Here is an 18,996-nt window from a genome sequence, read left to right on the forward strand (position 1 = left end):
AGTTACCAGTACCGTAAGAAAATGTAATTCAAATATGGGTTTTACTTACTAACGCCCGTATTTGACATCCTAGATGCAAGGTGCAGCATAATTATGTCAACATGCGACTTATTTATGTCGACGTGCAAGACAATTATGTCAACATGCGATGATGCGACTTATTTATGTCGACGTGCAAGATAATTATGTCAACATGCAACTTACTTAGTATTTTTGTCAACATGCAAGATAAAGATAATTATGTAAACATAATAAACTTATTTATGTCAACATGCATCTACGATGTCAGATACGGGCGTTATGAGTAAATTTAACTATATTTAAATCATTTTTCTTATTAGATTGGTTACTTGCATGTCAACATAATTAACCTGCATGTTGACATAAATATGTTACATGTCTACATAATTATGTTGCATGATAACATAATTTATCTTGCATGTCGGGGGCAGAAATATGACCACCATACGTATGTTTTACCTAGATAAGTTGCATGTGACATAAATAAGTCGCATATTAAAATGCATATCTTGCACGTTAACATAAATAAGTTGCATGTTGACATATATATCTGGCCTGTTGACATAAATAAATTGCATGTTAACATAAATAAGTCGCATGTCTACATAATTATGTTGCATCTTGCATCTACAAAGTCAGATACGGACATAAATAAGTAAATTTACACATATTTAAATTTACTTGTCTCATAAGATCATTAACTTGCATGTCAACATGATTACTTGCATGCTGACAAAAATATATTGCATGTCAACTTAATAATGTTGCATGTGAACATAATTTATATTGCATGTAGGGGGCAGAACTATGCCACCATACACTGCCCATTCAAAAAGATTTTACCTCCCTAGCTGGAAAATAACAGAATTTGTTACATGTACAGATGATGGTAGGGGTAACGGTGATAAGTGATAACCAATCCCTTTTTATGAATTATACAATAAAATATGTTCAAAACAACGGTGATAAGTATTTTGCCGGAATTTAAGGGGATAACTTGCACTGAAAATGCTTCAATTTTTTCGTAAATTGAAATTCGAATTCCCCTTCATAAAATTTACTACTTAAAAAAATTACCTACAATGATGTGTGCAAATGTGAATACATGTATCAATATACTTATTTAACCTTTTTTTTTAGAGAGAGAGAATGTGTAGCCTAAGGCCATGTAAGGTTTTATTGTACGACTGACAAATGCTTCGTAAACATGGAAATAAAATCTCGGGCGCTGGGCTACTGGTATGTTGACATGCAGTACAACTGAATACGTTGACCCAATCTCACACATGGACAATCCTTATTGAAATTCGGAGACCCGTGAAGTTTTTAAAAGTTGGGTTCAAATAAAAGTCAGGTAATGTTATCTAAATTATTTTGCCTTGGATGTCTTTTTGACTCCATAAATTGATGAAACAGCACAGGATCTTTGAAAATAAAATCCGTGTCAAATTAACTTAGAAAAATTTCCACGAGAAACTTTGACCATTTTTTAAAAATAACAAAATCTTTAATTCCTCCGAAAATCATGTTGCTTTGTCTGTTTTAAGACAGTGAAATTCTTATAGATGGACGTTTGTCCTTTATGTTCATTTAATAGATAGAAGAAAAAAAAATAAATGTTGATTTTATTACATTGAAGAGGGCAAACATACTGTGGGAAAAGAAGAATTTATTTACTGTGCGTGTAAACGAATATTTAAATAGCTATTAAAAGTTATAACACTTGAAAATTTTATGAAACAGCGGCAGAGAACAGGAGCCGTTTCTGGAATATAGGCTGAACCCAACATCATGTCAGACGACACAGAAAAGAAATCCAAATATGGCTGCCTAAGCATTCGACCAGGGTAAGTTCTCCATAAGTTAGATGTAATTTTTGTCTAACCCTGTTTTTATAGTACGTCAAAAGTAACGTCTAGGAAATGAAAGGTTACATGTATTAGGGATGAACATTTCTACTGACGTTCCGCACGGTGTTAGTTGCTGTCAGTTTCGGTAACGTCAAAATGACGAAGTTCTAGAAAATTAATTTGACGTTACTCTTTTGCTAGCATTTTTTATGAAGAAAAAATAAAAACCCAATAATACCGCCAGTTATATAATGCAATTCATTGAAAACACATGTAATTAGATTTTATGCCCTTTTGCATGCATATTGCGGGAGGAGAATATAAGCATGATTTGCCTAATTTAATAAAAAGCTTGGTAGAAATAACAAAACTTGTTTGACATCACATTTTAATTTTACATGCTTTTTATTTGAGATAAATTCAAAACAATTCCATATCATATCAGTAGGTGCTAGTACCTGTCCTTCGTTTCAGTACATTGTGTGATTGTAGATATGTTGCTTATATAGCTTTGAATTATTTTTTTCATTCAAAGTCCCTATCCCCAACCCATCTTCAACCCCCACACTCACATAGACCCTTTCATGCTGAGTATTTTTTGGTTCCATAGATCTTTCAAATAATTCAGTTAAAAGAAAGTTAGGAAACGAACCTGAGAACCCCTCCCTGACTTTAAGTTTTCAATGAAAAGGATTTTCGATGTGGTGCAGTTTCGAAGTTTCGTATTTCTTAAAAAAAATGTTTTTGTAAACAAAAATGGAAAATACGTATCATTACACTTATAATACAAAATGGTTATTGGTACTCATATCTTGTTTAACTTATAATGAGGTCCATTTGGCAAACCTTGGGTGTTTCAGGTGCTCATCAAACTACATGTATATCAAAGGTTAAATTAGATGAGGTACATGTATGAACCAGTCGAAGTGTGCCAAGCGTGATGAAGTATGTTAAACGATGCTATCGGGTTAATAACAAAATGAATATTGACATATGTTCAATACTGGACTACCGAATGTAAACTCCCGTGTTGAACGCTTTGCCAGCATCAAATATAGAGTTGACAAACTTTATTGTCAGGGAATTCAAATTTGAAAGGAAATTAAATTTTGACGTGTGACTTTTATCTCGTTTTTTTTTTCAAACTACGGATGATGAGACTTTTGGACAGATCCTGACAGGGATTTTTTTTTATTGGCTCTTTCTTCATATACAAAATTATAAAATAGAAAAGCATGCAATAAATTCAACTATAGACAATAACATCTATCTACATCTTATAGGACAATGTTTCTGATTTATAATCATTAAAAATTATTGTGGAGCTTACTATCTACATAATTTTATACAAATTAACTGTTCATTGTTTTTACAAAGAATCTTTTACAGAGGAAATTACATTTTGATTTTGACACTTAATTGAATGGCATAATATATAAAAAAATATAATAAATTCCAAGATAATGATTATAATATATCTAATATTGGTTGCCAGATTTCATTAAAATTATCTAAATTACTATTTGAGCAATACACTTCTTTTTTAAGCAGTAATTTCTTTTTCAACAGTTAAAAAGTTGTGAAACTCTGGTACTTTTCTAACGATATCCAAATTAGATACTGACACCCAATTTATTTATGACTTTGCAAGCAAAATGCAGTAATTCAAACAGTCAATTTTCTCTCATATAGACCTAAAATAACATTTTGCAAAAAAGATTTTCTACATTGAATATATGTAGATCATTCCACCATGTTAGAAAATGGTTCCAAAAAGTTGCAACACAAGTACAGTAATAAAATTTGTGTTCTAAAGTATCTTCTTTTTTTTACAAAATAAACATTGTGGTGAAGTTTGAATTTTCATTTGAAAAAGTAGTTTATTATGTGATAAAAATCTATGAGTTAGCTTATTTTGAAAAGACTGTAATGATGTTTCAATAGACACACAAAAGGTAGCATAACATTTTTTTCTAAGTCTGCAGGGTGAAAAGTTTGTGTTAAATATTTTCTCCCATTTTTGTACACATGTTGGTACTTCATTTAGACTTTCTACTATAATCCAGTAAAAGTCTTTACAAGATTTTTTTGACAATGGACTTATTTTATCATTGAATCTTAAGATCAAAGAATCTCTATTGATTGAAACTTTTTTGTTTTGCCTTATGTATTTTTTCGCCAATGATATGGAATGGCATTCCTTAAACAAAAGTAATCAAAAAAAGATACATTTAAGTCATACAGTTTACCTACTTCCTCATGACTTAAAAAATCATAATTATCACCTAAAATATCTCCAATATATAAGACTCCTTTTGTGTACCATTTTTTCCAGAACACAGTATCATTATTGATTTTAATGTTATCATTGAACCAAAGAGCTTCTTTAAAAATTTTTGGTTCAATATCAATATCATTACATCTTAGTTGTGTCCATGTTTCAAAAATTTCTCTGTAAAATTGTGGTAATGTTAAATATGCATATAGCCTATTTAAACAACCTCTGCTAATTATAAAATCATTTAATACTATATCCTTCAGGTAAGATTGAATTGTACTTCTGCATCTTGCTTTTGTATTACTGAATATCCTTCTAACCCAACCAAGTTTTAATGATTTCATTTGTGCTTCAAAATTAGGAACTTTCAATCCACCCTTATTAATTTTTTGGCAAGATACTGAACTTTTAACCTTTGGTTTTTCATTATTCCATACGAACTTATTCAGTTCTTTAGACACTTCCTTTATCATTTGTGGGGGAAGTAGAAGTACTTGTGCTTAATATACTATTTTAGATATTGCTAAAATTTTTACTATTAGAATTTTGCCAATAAGTGTTAAGTTCCTCATTTTCCATAAATTCAAAGTTGCTTTTAGTTCATCTAATTTTGTATTTAAGTTTTTAGAAAAAGAAATTTTTGTTCCCCACTTGAACTTCCAAATTCCAAGAGTAAAAAAATCACCTTTTGGCCATTTTACTGGCAAGATTCCTGGTTTGAAATTTTTATTTTTCCTATCCAAATTGCTTCAGTCTTATTCAACTTAATTTTAATAGAACAATGCTTAAAATTTTGAATAACATTTAATATTTCAATTCCTGATTTTTCATCACTTAGAAAACATGTAGTGTCATCTGCTAACTGGCTAATCTTAAATCCAGTCTTCCCTATTTATACTAGTATGTTGCGCATATTTTTATTTGCTCTTATAGCTATTGCAAGCAATTCAACACATAAAATGAACAAGTACGGTGATAAAGGGCATCCCTGTCTTACCCCTCTACTTAATTTGAAAAAGATGTTGCATATCCATTGTTTATGACACTACTAGATATGTCTGTATACAGGATTTGAACCCAATGCCTGAAACTTTCACCACCCCAAATATTTCTAAAGCTTTATCAATGAAACACCATTCTACTGTATCAAATGCCTTTTCAAAATCTACTAAAAGAATTAGTCCAGGGGGGGGGGGGGGGGATATTCTTGATACTAAAATAATTTATAAGATCAGAGATAGTTCTTGATATTAATTAAACATTTTTGATATAAATCTATTTTCTAAATATCTAGTTTGGCCAGATTCTGTTAAATGAGTTAAATAAGTTTTCATCCTTTTTGCCAATGCCTTTGATAATATTTTAAAATCAAAATTTAGAAGAGATATTGGTCTCCATTTTTTTAACAAAGTTCTATCCTTATCTTTTTCTGGAACTATCGTCAGGGAATTCAATTTTGAAAGGAAATTAAATTTTGCTCAGTGTGACTTTTATCTCGTTTTTTTTTTCAAACTACGGATGATGAGACTTTTGGACAGATCCTGACAGGGATGTTTACTGATGCAGAATATATCAGTCAGATAAGATCAATCATTATTGTTTCCTTTTGTTAATCCATATCAGGCTTATCAACCAGAAAATAAGTTAAAAAATTTATATGCTCCTTGACACCTTCCGAAAATGAATTTTTTTAATAAACCGACCCTGTCTTAATATGTTTTAACCTTAATTGCTCAGCCATTTTGAAACTTTGAACGCTCAAATTTTGCAGGTTTAAAGTAACTGTTGTCGATCTAATTATGTAAAAGTCATCCAGATTTCCGCGGAATTTTATAACAGACAAATGAAATTTATAAAGTGATGAATAACTTTTTGATTAAAATTTTGCGGTGCTCCGGGACTACATTCCAAGTCTAATTATGAAGCCATAATTGTAGTTAAACATTTGAAATGGAATAAATATTTACATTTTTCAATTCAAATTTAGTTAAGGATTAGAAATATATTAAAAATAAATATCAATGACACAACTTTTATTTAATTTTTAGCTTGTCCACGAACTTTACGGACAACCCTCGTAATGACGTCAAAACGCCTTATTTCTAACGTGTGTGACATAACATGTTGACATTAATTTTTTATTAGGATTTTGTCACCATTCTATTGAAATTATTTTGGAATATATCAATAACTTTTTGAAGAGATGCACATTTCATAAAAATCCTCTAATTTTGAATACATGTATGTCTATTTTTAATGACTACACATATGGTTAATGTCACCACAGATAACTTGGCAACATTTTGTAGAATTTAAAATAATTTTCAATAATTATTTTTTTTACTCAACATTAAAAAAATTGCCATTTAACGAATCTTAAAAACTGTGTGACATTGAACCTCCAAACTTTGTATCACACGATCTCATTCCTCACAGTAAATCGGCTTCATATCAGAAACCCAACATACAAATCGACACAAAATATCAGTCTACTTTAAAATATAGTTTCTTGCAAATAAAAAGGATCATTGAGATGCAATTTCAAAATTAATTTAGCTCATGAAATTATTGTTCTAAGTTACCGATGACATTCTATGTTCCTTCCACATGTCTTCGGATAACGCTTGTCTACATCTCTGTCTTGCATGTTGAACAACGCGTTCACACCATTCCGATTGAACAACATCACAATTGTAAGAATTAACATCATTTACATCATATTTTGAACTTTTCTGCTAAATTTTATGTTGGTGTTGTTTGTTTTATGGAAATTATCAATATTTTTGTTTTTGACGTAATTGATTGAATAGCCGAATCAATATAGATATATTTGATAAATGGAATTTTTTGATCAATATTTTTGTTAAAATGTATTAATTATACAATTACCGACCGAATAATATATGGTTTTCATGAATTGTTTTAAAATTATGAAAACAGCGCAAATGCCGCCACAATACTAATTTTTGACTTTTTTACACCAACACCGTGCGCGACGTCACTATAATTTTAACATTTTTGCACTATTAGTTGAGTTGGATTCTAATTTTTCCTTTTCGTATGGTGTTATCATATGCCAGGCCCGTAATTTGCAGGGGAGGTGGCGGAGGGGGGCGGGGGCTGAGAATAGTCTGGTTGATGCAGCCACGGGCATGTATATGAAATTACTTCATTTATCAAAAATAAAGTATCAAACACCAAAAAGAGTACATATACACACTCTTCGTTTTTCCAGCTGCCTTCAGTTCGTTAACACGATTAGATGGCACGTACTATTTCATTGTATCTTCTCGTTCTGTGAGGGGTTCATCGTCAATGGTGTCATCAACATAATCATCGTCACGTTAGAGAAAAGATATGAATTGTCCAGTAAGGAGTCGGGCATGATCGCCTCGGCCAATGATTTCGGAGCTGCAGCTCTACTTATGATTGTGGGGTATTTGGGGACTTATGCCAATAAGCCTCGTCTAATGGGAGCTGGGATGTTTTTGATGTCTATAGGATGTTTGGTGTTTGCTCTACCGCAGTTCATCGGAGAAAAATACACTTACACCATATCAAGTAAGTTATTCACTCTTATTCCATAAAGAAATAAGCTATTCGAGCATCAGCTTTTCAAACGAATTTGACACTTACCATTTGAGAGTTTGCATTCAATTATTCATGTAGGTGCAGGGGAAAACTCTACCGATAACGTCTGCGTTGCGACCAATTCAAGCACTGCAACTTGTTCAATTCAAAGTTCGAAGCAAAATTACAAAGGCTACTACTCCATGTTGTTGTTGGGTAATGCACTCATCGGTATCGGAGCAGTTCCATCGTTTACGCTGGGAATAACGTACATCGAAGAGAACAGTAAAACCAGGAACTCTCCCTTCTACTTTGGTACTACCTCCTCTCTTACTCGACACTAGCACAGTATATTACTAGTACCGTAATGCCAAAGTTCTTCTGTATACATAAAAGAACCCAAAAGAACAAAATGATTAATTGTTCTATAGGAATTTTAATTTCTTAAATGTGTCTCGAAAATCCCGAAAATAGAATGAAAATGCTTTTGTAATACAATACTAGTATTTACGAGTAGATTGTGGTTTTGTAGGTTGTACGTTTTGTTGCGCGGCGCTTGGTGTTGCTGTAGGCTACATTGTAGGGGCACAATCTTTGTCCATATTTGTAGACGTGGATAAAGTGGACATAAGCAGGTAAAATTAACCTACATACATTAAATTAGTTTTCGTTAAAGGTTACATTTATCTGAATAGATTATTGACACCAATTTGATTTTTTAGTCTTTCTCTGAGTCCACTGAGCCCACAATGGGTAGGAGCCTGGTGGATCTGTATTTTGGCGGGAATGGGAGGGTTTATATTGGTTTTGTTTCCTATAATCGGATATCCCAGAAGACTTCCAGGTAGTATAAACCTTGTATAAATAAAATCAATATAATTCCTGAAGTTCTATTTCATGCTTTTTCTCTGTTCAAAAAGTGTTTGCTGAATATATATTTCATTTTACCTTGTACGAGGAACAATATGCGATGAAATGTTTGCAATGTTCAATTAGGTTACGATGAACTGCAGAAAGAAAAAGTTTCAGAAGCTCAAACCAATTCTGAGAAGGTCTACAAAGAAAAAGAGGAATTTGGCAAGAGTATAAAACATCTTCCAAAATCTCTCTTACTACTAGTATGTAAATCTTTCTCGTTGATTTTTTTTTTTCAAATTTGGATGTAACACATATTGTTTTCAAATGATTTTGATATATGCATACTTTATATATTATTATTTATATTTATAAATCTTTCTTTGTCTGATTTGAAAAAAAATCATTACAGGCGAAGAATCCAGCCTTCGTTTTCATCATCCTTGGGGGAACTGTTGAAATCTTTATCATCGGCGGGTTAGCAACATTTGGCGCGAAATTGTTCCAAGAATTTTTTAATGTAGATATATTGGAAGCCGGAAATCTCATGGGTAAAAACATGAAATATGTATTAGTCTCCAAAAAGTGTTACACTTGAAAAAAAAATAAACTGATCATGATCATTTGTTAATTTCAAGGTTTCATCACTGTACCTGGATCTGCGGGTGGTATGCTCTTTGGAGGTTATGTTGTGAAAAAGTTCAACTTGAAATGCCGAGGAATAATTCGCTTCAGCTGCGCATGCTTGTTTTTCTGCATGTTACTTGGCCCCTCATTCCTGGCTACTTGTCCAAGCCGCCCTATAGCTGGCGTGTCAAGGACATATCCATCAACTGGGTGAGAGAAGTATTATCATTAAACTGAACTCGCTAAATAAAAACGATCAGAATGGACGTTTTTTGACCATTTAGCAAAGCTCTCCTGAAGCAACTATTAATTAACCGCAAAACAAGAGAATTATTTAAGCTGATGTACGTCCTTGAAAAGTAAAATCTTCTCCAGACAATATTATTTTTACCCAATACAACCCTTTAAAGTCATGACAAGCCTTGCTTCGCTGGCCTTAAACTGTTCTACTATTGATGTCTGAGGAAGTTTGTAGTTTGGCTGATCTGCTGTACAAGCCCATTGATCCAAACCTTTGTGGTGCTCCAAACCATTTCATGATCGAGGTGTTTATTGATGATTATCTCAAATTGTTCAACTGTTGATATTGGTATCTCGTACAGCATTAATGGCCAAGCCAAGCGTGGAAAGAGGCCATGTTGGTGAATCCATACCTTGAGTTTCTCTGGTAATCCTGAATTGTCTGTGTTCCTCATCCCTTCTATTACTTGTTCTATTTTTAAATGTTGGCTTTATCTCCAAGTGTTTCGTCAAACCATTTGCGTAAGCACTTTGTAGGGTTTCCGATAAAAGATGAAATATTCTATCCCTAGATTGTAAACTCATTTGAAACTCCTTTTCCCTTTCTTTACTATCAAGGATCTTAACTTCTTAGGTTTGAAAAGGTCATTCTTGCCCATGATGCTGCTTTTTCTAGAGCCTTTAGAATCTATCTTGCTTGGATAATTATGGATGTCTGTTGTTATTGTAAGATCATCCATGAAACCTCTGTATGGTGTTTTTTCTCTCCGGCCTTGATGGTCATATTCATATCCATTACCAACAGGAGCACTGAGATGGTGCAACCTGTCAAAATTCCCTTCTGCAGTTTCTGTCAAGATGTTGTATAGCTGGCTGTTTTGAAGCGTAGGTGTATCCCACTGAAGTAACTTTTGATCAAGGCTTGTTGGTAATTAGAAATATCTTAAAAGTTGTATTAACCATCAACAGTTACCATAAAATGGCTCAAGTTTGGATTCTTGTTTTTTTTTTTTAATTTAAACAGGGATTCGTCTTTTATTTCCTCGTGTAACTCCGACTGTGGATGTTCTACAAAAGGATACGAGCCAATCTGCGATGAAAACCAAATTGTGTATTTTTCTCCATGCCATGCTGGATGCAAAAGTATCACCACTTTAAATGAAACCAAGGTAGTAAAAATACGTTTGAATAAGATTTTAAGTATTATGTAAATGATTGATAATGAATATGTTCTGTATTGTTATGTCTATGAACTCACCATCACAACTTAATAAAATAAATGTAGCCCTTCCGGAAATTCTTGTCTGTCCTGTCTTTCATCACTTTCATAAAGATAATCGAATTCTAAAGCATTTTGCAGACAGACAGACAAATTGAAAAGCTTAGATAATAATACAATCTTCCTCAAACTTTATCAGCAAAAATAAAATAAATATTTTTCTACCAGATATATCAAGACTGTTCCTGTATAAACAGCAGTGCCCCGTCCATGGTTTTGAGAAGTGGGACGTGTTCGGGAAGATGTACTTGGTTTTATGTGTTTTGTGTTCTCTTGTTTTTGATGATGTTTTTGACATTTTCTACAACCTCACCAACACTGACAGCAATGTTCAGGTAAGTATATCATGAAATAAACTTTTGTTTGGACAAGGTTTTTAATTTTTTTAAATATATGTTTTAGCATGTTTTGTTTGTTTTCTTTTTTGCATAGATATATATGTATTTTCATATTGACTGAGTAAAAATGTCTTGAAAAAAGCGATTCTTTGGATTTGTTTTTAAGAAAATCGGCGTGACTTGGGTTTTAGAATGGTTGCCATATGACAAGTTTCTGATTTTGCCTAGAATTAAATTGAAGATTACTTTATCCAATATTTACCGCTCATCAAAGTAAAAGAGTACATTTTCAGATGTATTCCACAACAGCAGCGTTCCCTTGGACTTGGAATACAGTTGACTTTTGGTCGACTTCTAGGTAAGTAATTGCATTGTATTGACATCATAAACATAAACGTACATGTACCTTTAAACGTTTCTTTTTCAACAAATGAAATGCCATCAACTTATTTATTATTGATTAGGAACGCTACCTGGACCAATATTCCTGGGAGCCATTTTAGACAGCACTTGTTCGGTGTGGCAGGATAATTGTGGGGTACGTGGATCCTGCTGGATTTACGATAAATGGCCGCTAGGTCTTCGTCTTATGCTGTGGTGGATGGGAACAAAATTCACTGGAGTTGTTCTTCTTTTCATTGCATCTCTTGTGTACAAACCAGAGGTGGCAGAAGATTCTACAAATGCAGTGGAAGTGAAGAATAATAACGCAGAGAAAGCAGGGACAGACAATCCCGTCTTCAATATTTTTGACGAGAAGAAGTGTAATACTAGGTTATGAGAGAGAGAGAGTGTGTGTGTGTGTGTGAGAGAGAGAGAGAGAGATGTGTGTGTGTGTGTGTGTGTGTAGAGTAAGAGAGAGAGAGAGAGAGAGAGAGTTATATAGAGAGAGAGAGAAAGATATTTATCAATGGGAATGTATTTGTTTTTTCTTCCTTGTTCGTGCATGTGTGTCATCGCGCGAAAACTTTATTGTGTAACAAGATCAAGCAGCAAATTCAAACCCAGAGGTAATGCTATCTGAAATAGGATGCATACATATGCATTCATACATGTACACTAATTTCTATTGGAACTACGAGGGTTGATTCAAAAGTAATGTTACAAACTGCCATAAATATTTAAAAATTAAATGTTAAGGTATACCTTTACTCAGTTGACAAAAAAAAGATTCCACTGATAGGAACGAAAAACCACCTTTTGCACATTGTACACCTATGATTCTTGTGTTAAATTTCAATTTCAAATAACTAGGTCATGCAATGACCAACTTTTCATGCTAGTGGCCCTTATGTCACTCGTCAGCTTTTTAGAAAAGTTGACGCAGATCCTCTTGCGTCAAAACTATTTATTAATTTTCAATTTTTATAACATATTTAAATTCAACAATGTTAATGTTTTAACATTCAACGAAAAAAATGCTCAAAAAGCTACAAAAGCTCACACAATAATTTACGCGCATTAATTTGCAAGAATTTTTTTTCTATGATTAATATTATTCAAACTATTTAAGGTAAAATAAAATTATATTTATAGCCATGGTTACATCTGATAAATTATGACAAAGGTTAAAGTAATTTACCAAAGAGTTAAAGTTTAAGTGCAAAAAGGTCAACTTATTTGTACCGTAGATCAGTAAGATGCACACCGACCCCCTATTTTGTCTGCGATTTTGAGTCACACTGTATGAGTACTTATCCAAAATATACTTCTCAAAAAATCCTTGATTGAACAAATTTCACGAGTGACATATCTTAAGTATTTCTCGGAAAATACCCCAATTTTTCACACTATGACCATTTCTTTCTTTACTCACAATATATTACAGGCAACAAAACTCCTTAAATAATGAAATATTATAGGAAAGGAACAGCGTTGCTTCATATAAATAAACGATTAGAATCATACACTTATTTATTATTACAGTCCGAATTTCCTCTGTCATATTTCTATTTTCCCCATTTGTAATCAAGGAAGGATATGGAGATAACGAACAGTATTCAATATCAAAGTCCATAAAACAATACAAAATAGGAGCAGAGCAAACGCGGACCTCCGAAACACCAGAGGTGAGATCAGGTGCCATGGAGGAGTGAGCTGACCGGTCACACCCGCCGTGTGCTCATTGTCATGATCGTGAAATAACTGAAAAATCTGTCGTTAATTCAGTGTATAAATAATGGACTAACAATTGGTATGAAAAACGTCAGTCAGCATATGACTAATTGATAAATTGTATTTGCTGACAAGGTCATTGTATCGACCATAGAACTTACGAAATGATGACTTTAAACGAGACTGCTGATATTTTTGTTTCATTAACTTGCTTGTCAATAATTTACCTCGTTTTAAAAATTGTTCATACGTAGAGTATGCTCTTGCGTATCGAATCAACTGAGATATATATTGCTGCATAAGTAAGGGAAGTTGACGATAGAAAAGTTGAAGTCGTCACGTTTATCATATAACTTGGTTGTTAGGTTACCATTAACGTCTTTTCAAGTCAAATATCAAAGTATGAAACAGATGTGTCAGACTCTGTGGTATCTTTTATCTCAAGCTCTCCTGGATATATCGTATCGACGTAGGAATGGAAATTACCATTGTTAATTGACAATACGTCGTCGATATATCTGAAGGTCGAGTTGAAGGCCACAGCAAGTGTTTTCTTCTTTTTACGCATAAGATTTTGCATAAATTCTGCTTCATATGAATACAAAAATAGGTCTGCAAATAACGGAGCGCAATTGTTCCCATGGGAATTCCAATAGATTGTTGGAAGACCTGATCTCCAAAAACCACATAGATATTGTCAATCAAAAACTCATACGTCTTCTTGATGTCAACTTCAGAGTACTTGTGTGTGCAATCAGAATCTTTTTTAACAAAATAATTTTGCATATGACCAGTGACCAGGTAAGTAAAATTACGAGTTCCATTTTTATTGAAAAAGCAACTGTCAATTATATCAAAAAGCCTGGATTTAAATTTATCGTGGGGAATAGAAATATTACAAAAATCTGAATGGTAAGAACTCAAAATCATTTATAACCTCAGGTTACTTTTGTTGCCCTGATTCTAATGGTGCTAATATTATATGAGGTCAATGATCAAATTATTGAGATAAGTTGTCTGGAATGGTTTTTGTTCACATTTTTAAATTTCTTTATTTCATAGCATTCAATTATTTGAAATAATTCATGAGCGTTAACATATAATATTTGCAAATTGATGTTTAAAAATACATGTAACCTTTCATATATTTGATATTAAAAATGAGAATTTCCTCTGCATTACCGTTTATTAACCTTTGTTCCTGTATATATTCTTCAAATAATAAGATATAAAATTTTGACTTGATTAGAATTAAAACTTGGTTATTTTATCATTCGTTTAGAATAATTTTTGATTTAACATATTGTACTTCATAAAATTTCCTTTCTGTCTTCTGAAACTTGAGTAAACGTCATCCTTGCGCAACAAAAATTGACGTACTACTATCCCTATCTATTTAAATAATTTGCCAAAAATTTCATTCGATTAAATTAAAACAATAAGATGAATATCACGTTAAGTTTTGTCTACTGTCGGATGGCAAAAATATTACCGATGTCATAATGACGTTACTTTTGGCACTCATTCAGTTCATTTCTATATCTTTTACTGCTATTTTGCTATAAGCTGATGAGCTGTAGCTTTAAGATCATTTAATAAATGAAGTATTCGATTTTTTTTGGTAGATTCAAAATGAGTGCAAAGTGAAACGTCAGAACAACCAATCCTCGTATAAAACCTTTCTTTTAAACATAAAACAGTGTTATCACGTTTTCATATTTCCATATTGACTGTATTGAAAATTTACGAAGAGACAGGGATATTAAGTTAAAGAAAGTATACTTATAAAAATGTTCAAGTCTAGTACGTTTTCAAAGGAAAATTGATAAGAACCCAAATAAGATGTGATATTAATAGAAATATTTTTTAAAGGTCTCTCTTTGAATAAATGTTGATCCAGATGAAATATATGTAAACAAACTCTGACAAAACTATTTAGTTCACAAGGAATTCCAGTTTTCTTTCTTTTTATTTTTTAAATATAAAATTATAATCATTATTTAGATTGAATTTTTACATCTGCTTATATCTTTATCTTTTCTTGTTAAAAAGTTATGCGATTCTTCAAATAATAAAACCCTTGCGTTTTAAAATAAGAAAGAGAGGGACAAACTTTCGTTTGAGGTACCTTTCAGTGTACTTTCTTTCCTTCCCACTTTAAATTATTTTTGTAATTTGGAAAAGCAGTATGTTCTATGGGATGTTTTCTTGCTTCATATACACAACAGGACATTTTTTAAAATCATATTTTAATCAGTCTAACGGCGAGAAGATAGCAAACATAATAGATATGTGAAGTGTACTACAAAGTATGTATGAAATCTTAGCTATATTAGCAGTATTTCTAAGAATATTTGGGGGGGATACCGTAAAAAAACAAGTAATCTCGATCTTATATTGAAAATGAATTATGTTTCTATGACATTCTATACTTTTTAGCCTTTCAAATGCATATATCCTGTTTTGCACTTTTTCTCTCATCTGCCTTGTACATGTCAATCAATTTTGCGATGGTTCTTGAATTTAAGTGCGAAATAGTACTGAATTCACTAAAATTATTCAGAATTTTTCAAACTTTTCAATATGATATTTTACGGAACAGAACAGAACAGATCATCTCAAACCATTCTGTACTGTAATGTGTCCATCTCTTTGGTCAGTCAGAGCATAAAGTATGCAGCTCTCAATGTTTGACGAATGTGTAAAGCAATTATTCTGAAATCAACAGTCTTTGAACAATGAATTTTCTGGACCACCCTCACAATTAAAAAAGTATTCTTCTTTAAATCAACTCAAAATTCCTACAGGTGGCATTCAAAGTGAACCGATAATATTATACATTGTACAGTACAACAACACTACTTTTGGTGAACTCTCTTATTGTCACGCCCAGTATTGTTGTCTGGACAACTTATTTTTTCTTCACTAAGGATTTTAAACAAAATGCCAAAACGAAAGTTCGGTTATCATATTAGTTATCTACCAGAACAAGAATTAGAAGTGTATTATAATGAGATAAACAAACGTTAAAGTAAAAACTATCCGAAATGTCACTGGAAGAACATCAGTCCGAGGTATGTTATATTAATTCCAAAGTAGTGTACAGTTCTCATTAAATTAATTTTCCTTTCAATAAAGTTTTACAACCGTGCACGATTGATCTTTTGCAATTAGTATATTAAAAAAAAATGAATTTGTAATTTTTGCTTGTTTTTTTAAGTATAATATTATTTTCTTTTACCCTCAAGAAATTAATGCCAATGAGCAAAGCGAACCAAGACAGAGGGAAAAGTGATGAAGTGGATAAGAAAATAGAACCTTATGGTTTCTGTTGTTTTAAACCGAGGTAAGGATTTCAGTTTAAAATTTATGGAACGCAAATTGCTGCTCAAAGACCTTATGTCTCTCTTTTCTATATTTCATCTTCAAAAATTTATGGAACGCAAATTGCTGCTTATAAAGGCCTAATGTCTCTCCGTTCTAAATTTCATCTCAAAAATTTAAGGAACGCAAATTGCTGCTTATATGTCAGGGCTGTTCAATAAATTATGTCCCGAGCTTTATGACATACAATAAAGAAATCATATTACATTAATCTTGACTTTCTCTCATGAATGAATCTTTAATGAATTGATTAGTTTTTTTACCACTGTTCATCACATAGTTTTATTGTGAGAAGATGGGAAATAAGGGCTATTCGAGACACTGCATTTGAAATGAATGGTAAAGAATCAGTAAACTAGAGTGAGATTAAACGCTTCATGAAAGCTGCTGTAATTTCATTAAAAATCCCCAAGAAATATTCATTGAAATAAGTGACATTTACAGCTATCAGTGTATGTTTTATATACATGAGCAGGTGGATTTCAATGAACAAAAATTGTCCTTGGCGACAAAAACTTACAACTCCAATGTATTGATTGCCAAACTTCAAAATTGATCAGCATTATTTTGGGGATAGTTTACACTGTTTTAAAGAAACATTTCACAGTAAAAAAAACTTAGTACTCGATGGTCACCCTATGTTTTGAAAAAAAAGAGCGAAAAGGACATCGTGGAAGAATATCTAAACTATTATTTTAAAAAAATCAAAAATTGAAGTTATCCACGTTTTTCTGAAATTCAAAAAAAAAAAAAAAATAATGATAAAAATAAAAAAATAGAAATAAAAATAAAAATAAATAAATAAATAGTGAAACGAATCCATTAGTTTAAACTCTCAAAACAAAATTACAATAAGATGCACTTGACGAAAAAAAGCCAAGGTCTAAAAAAGGCAAAGTATTGTAAAATCACAAAAACAGATTTATATGACATTTTCTTAAGTATTAGTGGTCTTGTTGTTCAAATTCTTATTCGGGAAAGCAGTTCAATTTCTAGAGAAGTCTAGAAAGCAATTTTTTGCAAAAAAAAAAAAAAAAAAAAAAAAAAAAAAATCAGGAATACACAACATTAAATTTCTTCATGACAGCGTCCAGAACCTCACGCCGTGAAGAGTAAAGTAGTTTTTGGGTTAAACAGAAAGTTAATGTTTTGTCACACCAGCAATATACGCCAGATCTTTCACCTTTTGACTTGTTTCATTTTCCAAACTTTTTTTCAAAACACCTTTTAGAAATATCGGGGTGTGATTTTTGATAAAAACAATTATGGTGACATTTTAGCTGAGTTTGTAATATACTTTTAATTACTAGTAACTGTAATTACTTTTAACACCATGAAACACTAGAATTATGATAATTACAATGCAACTCAAAATGTGTCAATTTAAACAAACTTACTCAATGTGATATGAGTTTTTCTATCCAAGCCACCTGTCATTCATGCTCAGAATTGTGCTATAATTGCCATTGTTATATATTATTATATATATGAAACTTGAATCAATGTTTATCAGTTAACTCTTAGGCTTCGGATTAATAGGGTGGCGTCCAGTATCAACATATAAAATTGCTTCATCATATATAGCAAATAGGATTAAAAACGTTCTTGACTATTTAATTCATGATAATCAAAAGGGCTTTCTTAGAGATAGATTTACATGTATTGGGGGAAAATACACGAATGATCTATGATGTAATTAATGCCACTTATGAAAACAATATTCCAGGTATGGTATTACTAATAGATTTTGAAAAAGCATTTGACTCCATATCATGGAAAATTATGTACAATACTCAGCAATTTTTAAATTTTGGCCCTGATCTTCTTAAATTGGATTCAGTGCTATATAATAAAGCCAAATTATTTGTTATCCAAAATGGCATTTTTTCTAATTTTTTTGAAATTGGCAGGGGATGTCGTCAGGGTGACCCAGTATCTCCCTACTTATTTAATCTTTGTGTAGAAATTTTAGCACATATGATACGACAAAATAAAAATATCAAAGACATTAAAATAGGAAAGGAAAAAGTTTGTTTACTTCAATATGCAGACTACACAGTTCATTTTTTTGGATGGATCAGAAAAGAGTTTTAAAAGTGCACTTGATCTTTTTTTTTCAATTTTCAAAACTCTCCGGATTAAAGCCTTATATTTCAAAAATAAAAGCAGTCTGGATTGGATCTAAAATTAACACAAAAAATACTAGTGATACAGGATTAAAATGGACAACTGAACCAATTACTGTTTTAGGCATTACATACACTGCAAATCTTTAAAAAAAGAAAAGGAAGAGCCTAATTTTGACAATAAGTTTAAACTTATTCAGAAGGTCTAAAAGAAATATTTCACCTTTAGGAAAAATAACTTTAGTAAAAAGTTTGCTTTTATCAAAGTTTACACATTTATTTATTTATTTCTCTTCCGAAACCAAGTATGCAG

General features: G+C 31.8%; 1 protein-coding gene across 2 annotated transcripts; it reads left to right on the forward strand.

Moving 5' to 3' along the window:
• The first annotated feature begins 1,201 nt into the window (after positions 1 to 1,201).
• On the forward strand, positions 1,202 to 11,877 carry LOC134279451 (solute carrier organic anion transporter family member 4A1-like). Of its 2 annotated transcripts, none has more exons than XR_009994629.1 (13): positions 1,202 to 1,375; positions 1,765 to 1,868; positions 7,385 to 7,710; positions 7,819 to 8,034; positions 8,252 to 8,354; positions 8,442 to 8,563; positions 8,716 to 8,837; positions 8,987 to 9,125; positions 9,213 to 9,411; positions 10,466 to 10,610; positions 10,889 to 11,055; positions 11,225 to 11,416; positions 11,523 to 11,601. XR_009994629.1 is itself a non-coding variant. In XM_062761858.1 (13 exons), the coding sequence occupies exons 2-13, from the start codon at positions 1,813 to 1,815 to the stop codon at positions 11,837 to 11,839; spliced, it is 1,977 nt and encodes a 658-aa protein (XP_062617842.1). In that variant the 5' UTR covers positions 1,202 to 1,375; positions 1,765 to 1,812; the 3' UTR covers positions 11,840 to 11,877. The 2 variants fall into 2 exon arrangements, 1 of the variants encoding a protein (XP_062617842.1); XM_062761858.1 differs by having other exon boundaries at positions 11,352 to 11,416; positions 11,523 to 11,877.
• Positions 11,878 to 18,996: the final 7,119 nt, after the last annotated feature.

Source organism: Saccostrea cucullata, unplaced genomic scaffold (genome assembly GCF_032062105.1).
Source record: "Saccostrea cucullata isolate Sc308-1 unplaced genomic scaffold, CSIRO_AGI_Scuc_v1 ctg364, whole genome shotgun sequence".
NCBI lineage: Eukaryota > Metazoa > Mollusca > Bivalvia > Ostreida > Ostreidae > Saccostrea > Saccostrea cuccullata.

Bases quoted from the DNA above. Each gene is read 5' to 3' on its own strand.
- LOC134279451 (XM_062761858.1), top strand. From the start codon at position 1,813: ATGTCAGACGACACAGAAAAGAAATCCAAATATGGCTGCCTAAGCATT. The intron at 1,869-7,384 runs GTAAGTTCTCCA...TCGTTTTTCCAG, and splicing joins TGCCTAAGCATTCGACCAGG to CTGCCTTCAGTTCGTTAACA. The intron at 8,355-8,441 runs GTAAAATTAACC...TTGATTTTTTAG, and splicing joins GATAAAGTGGACATAAGCAG to TCTTTCTCTGAGTCCACTGA.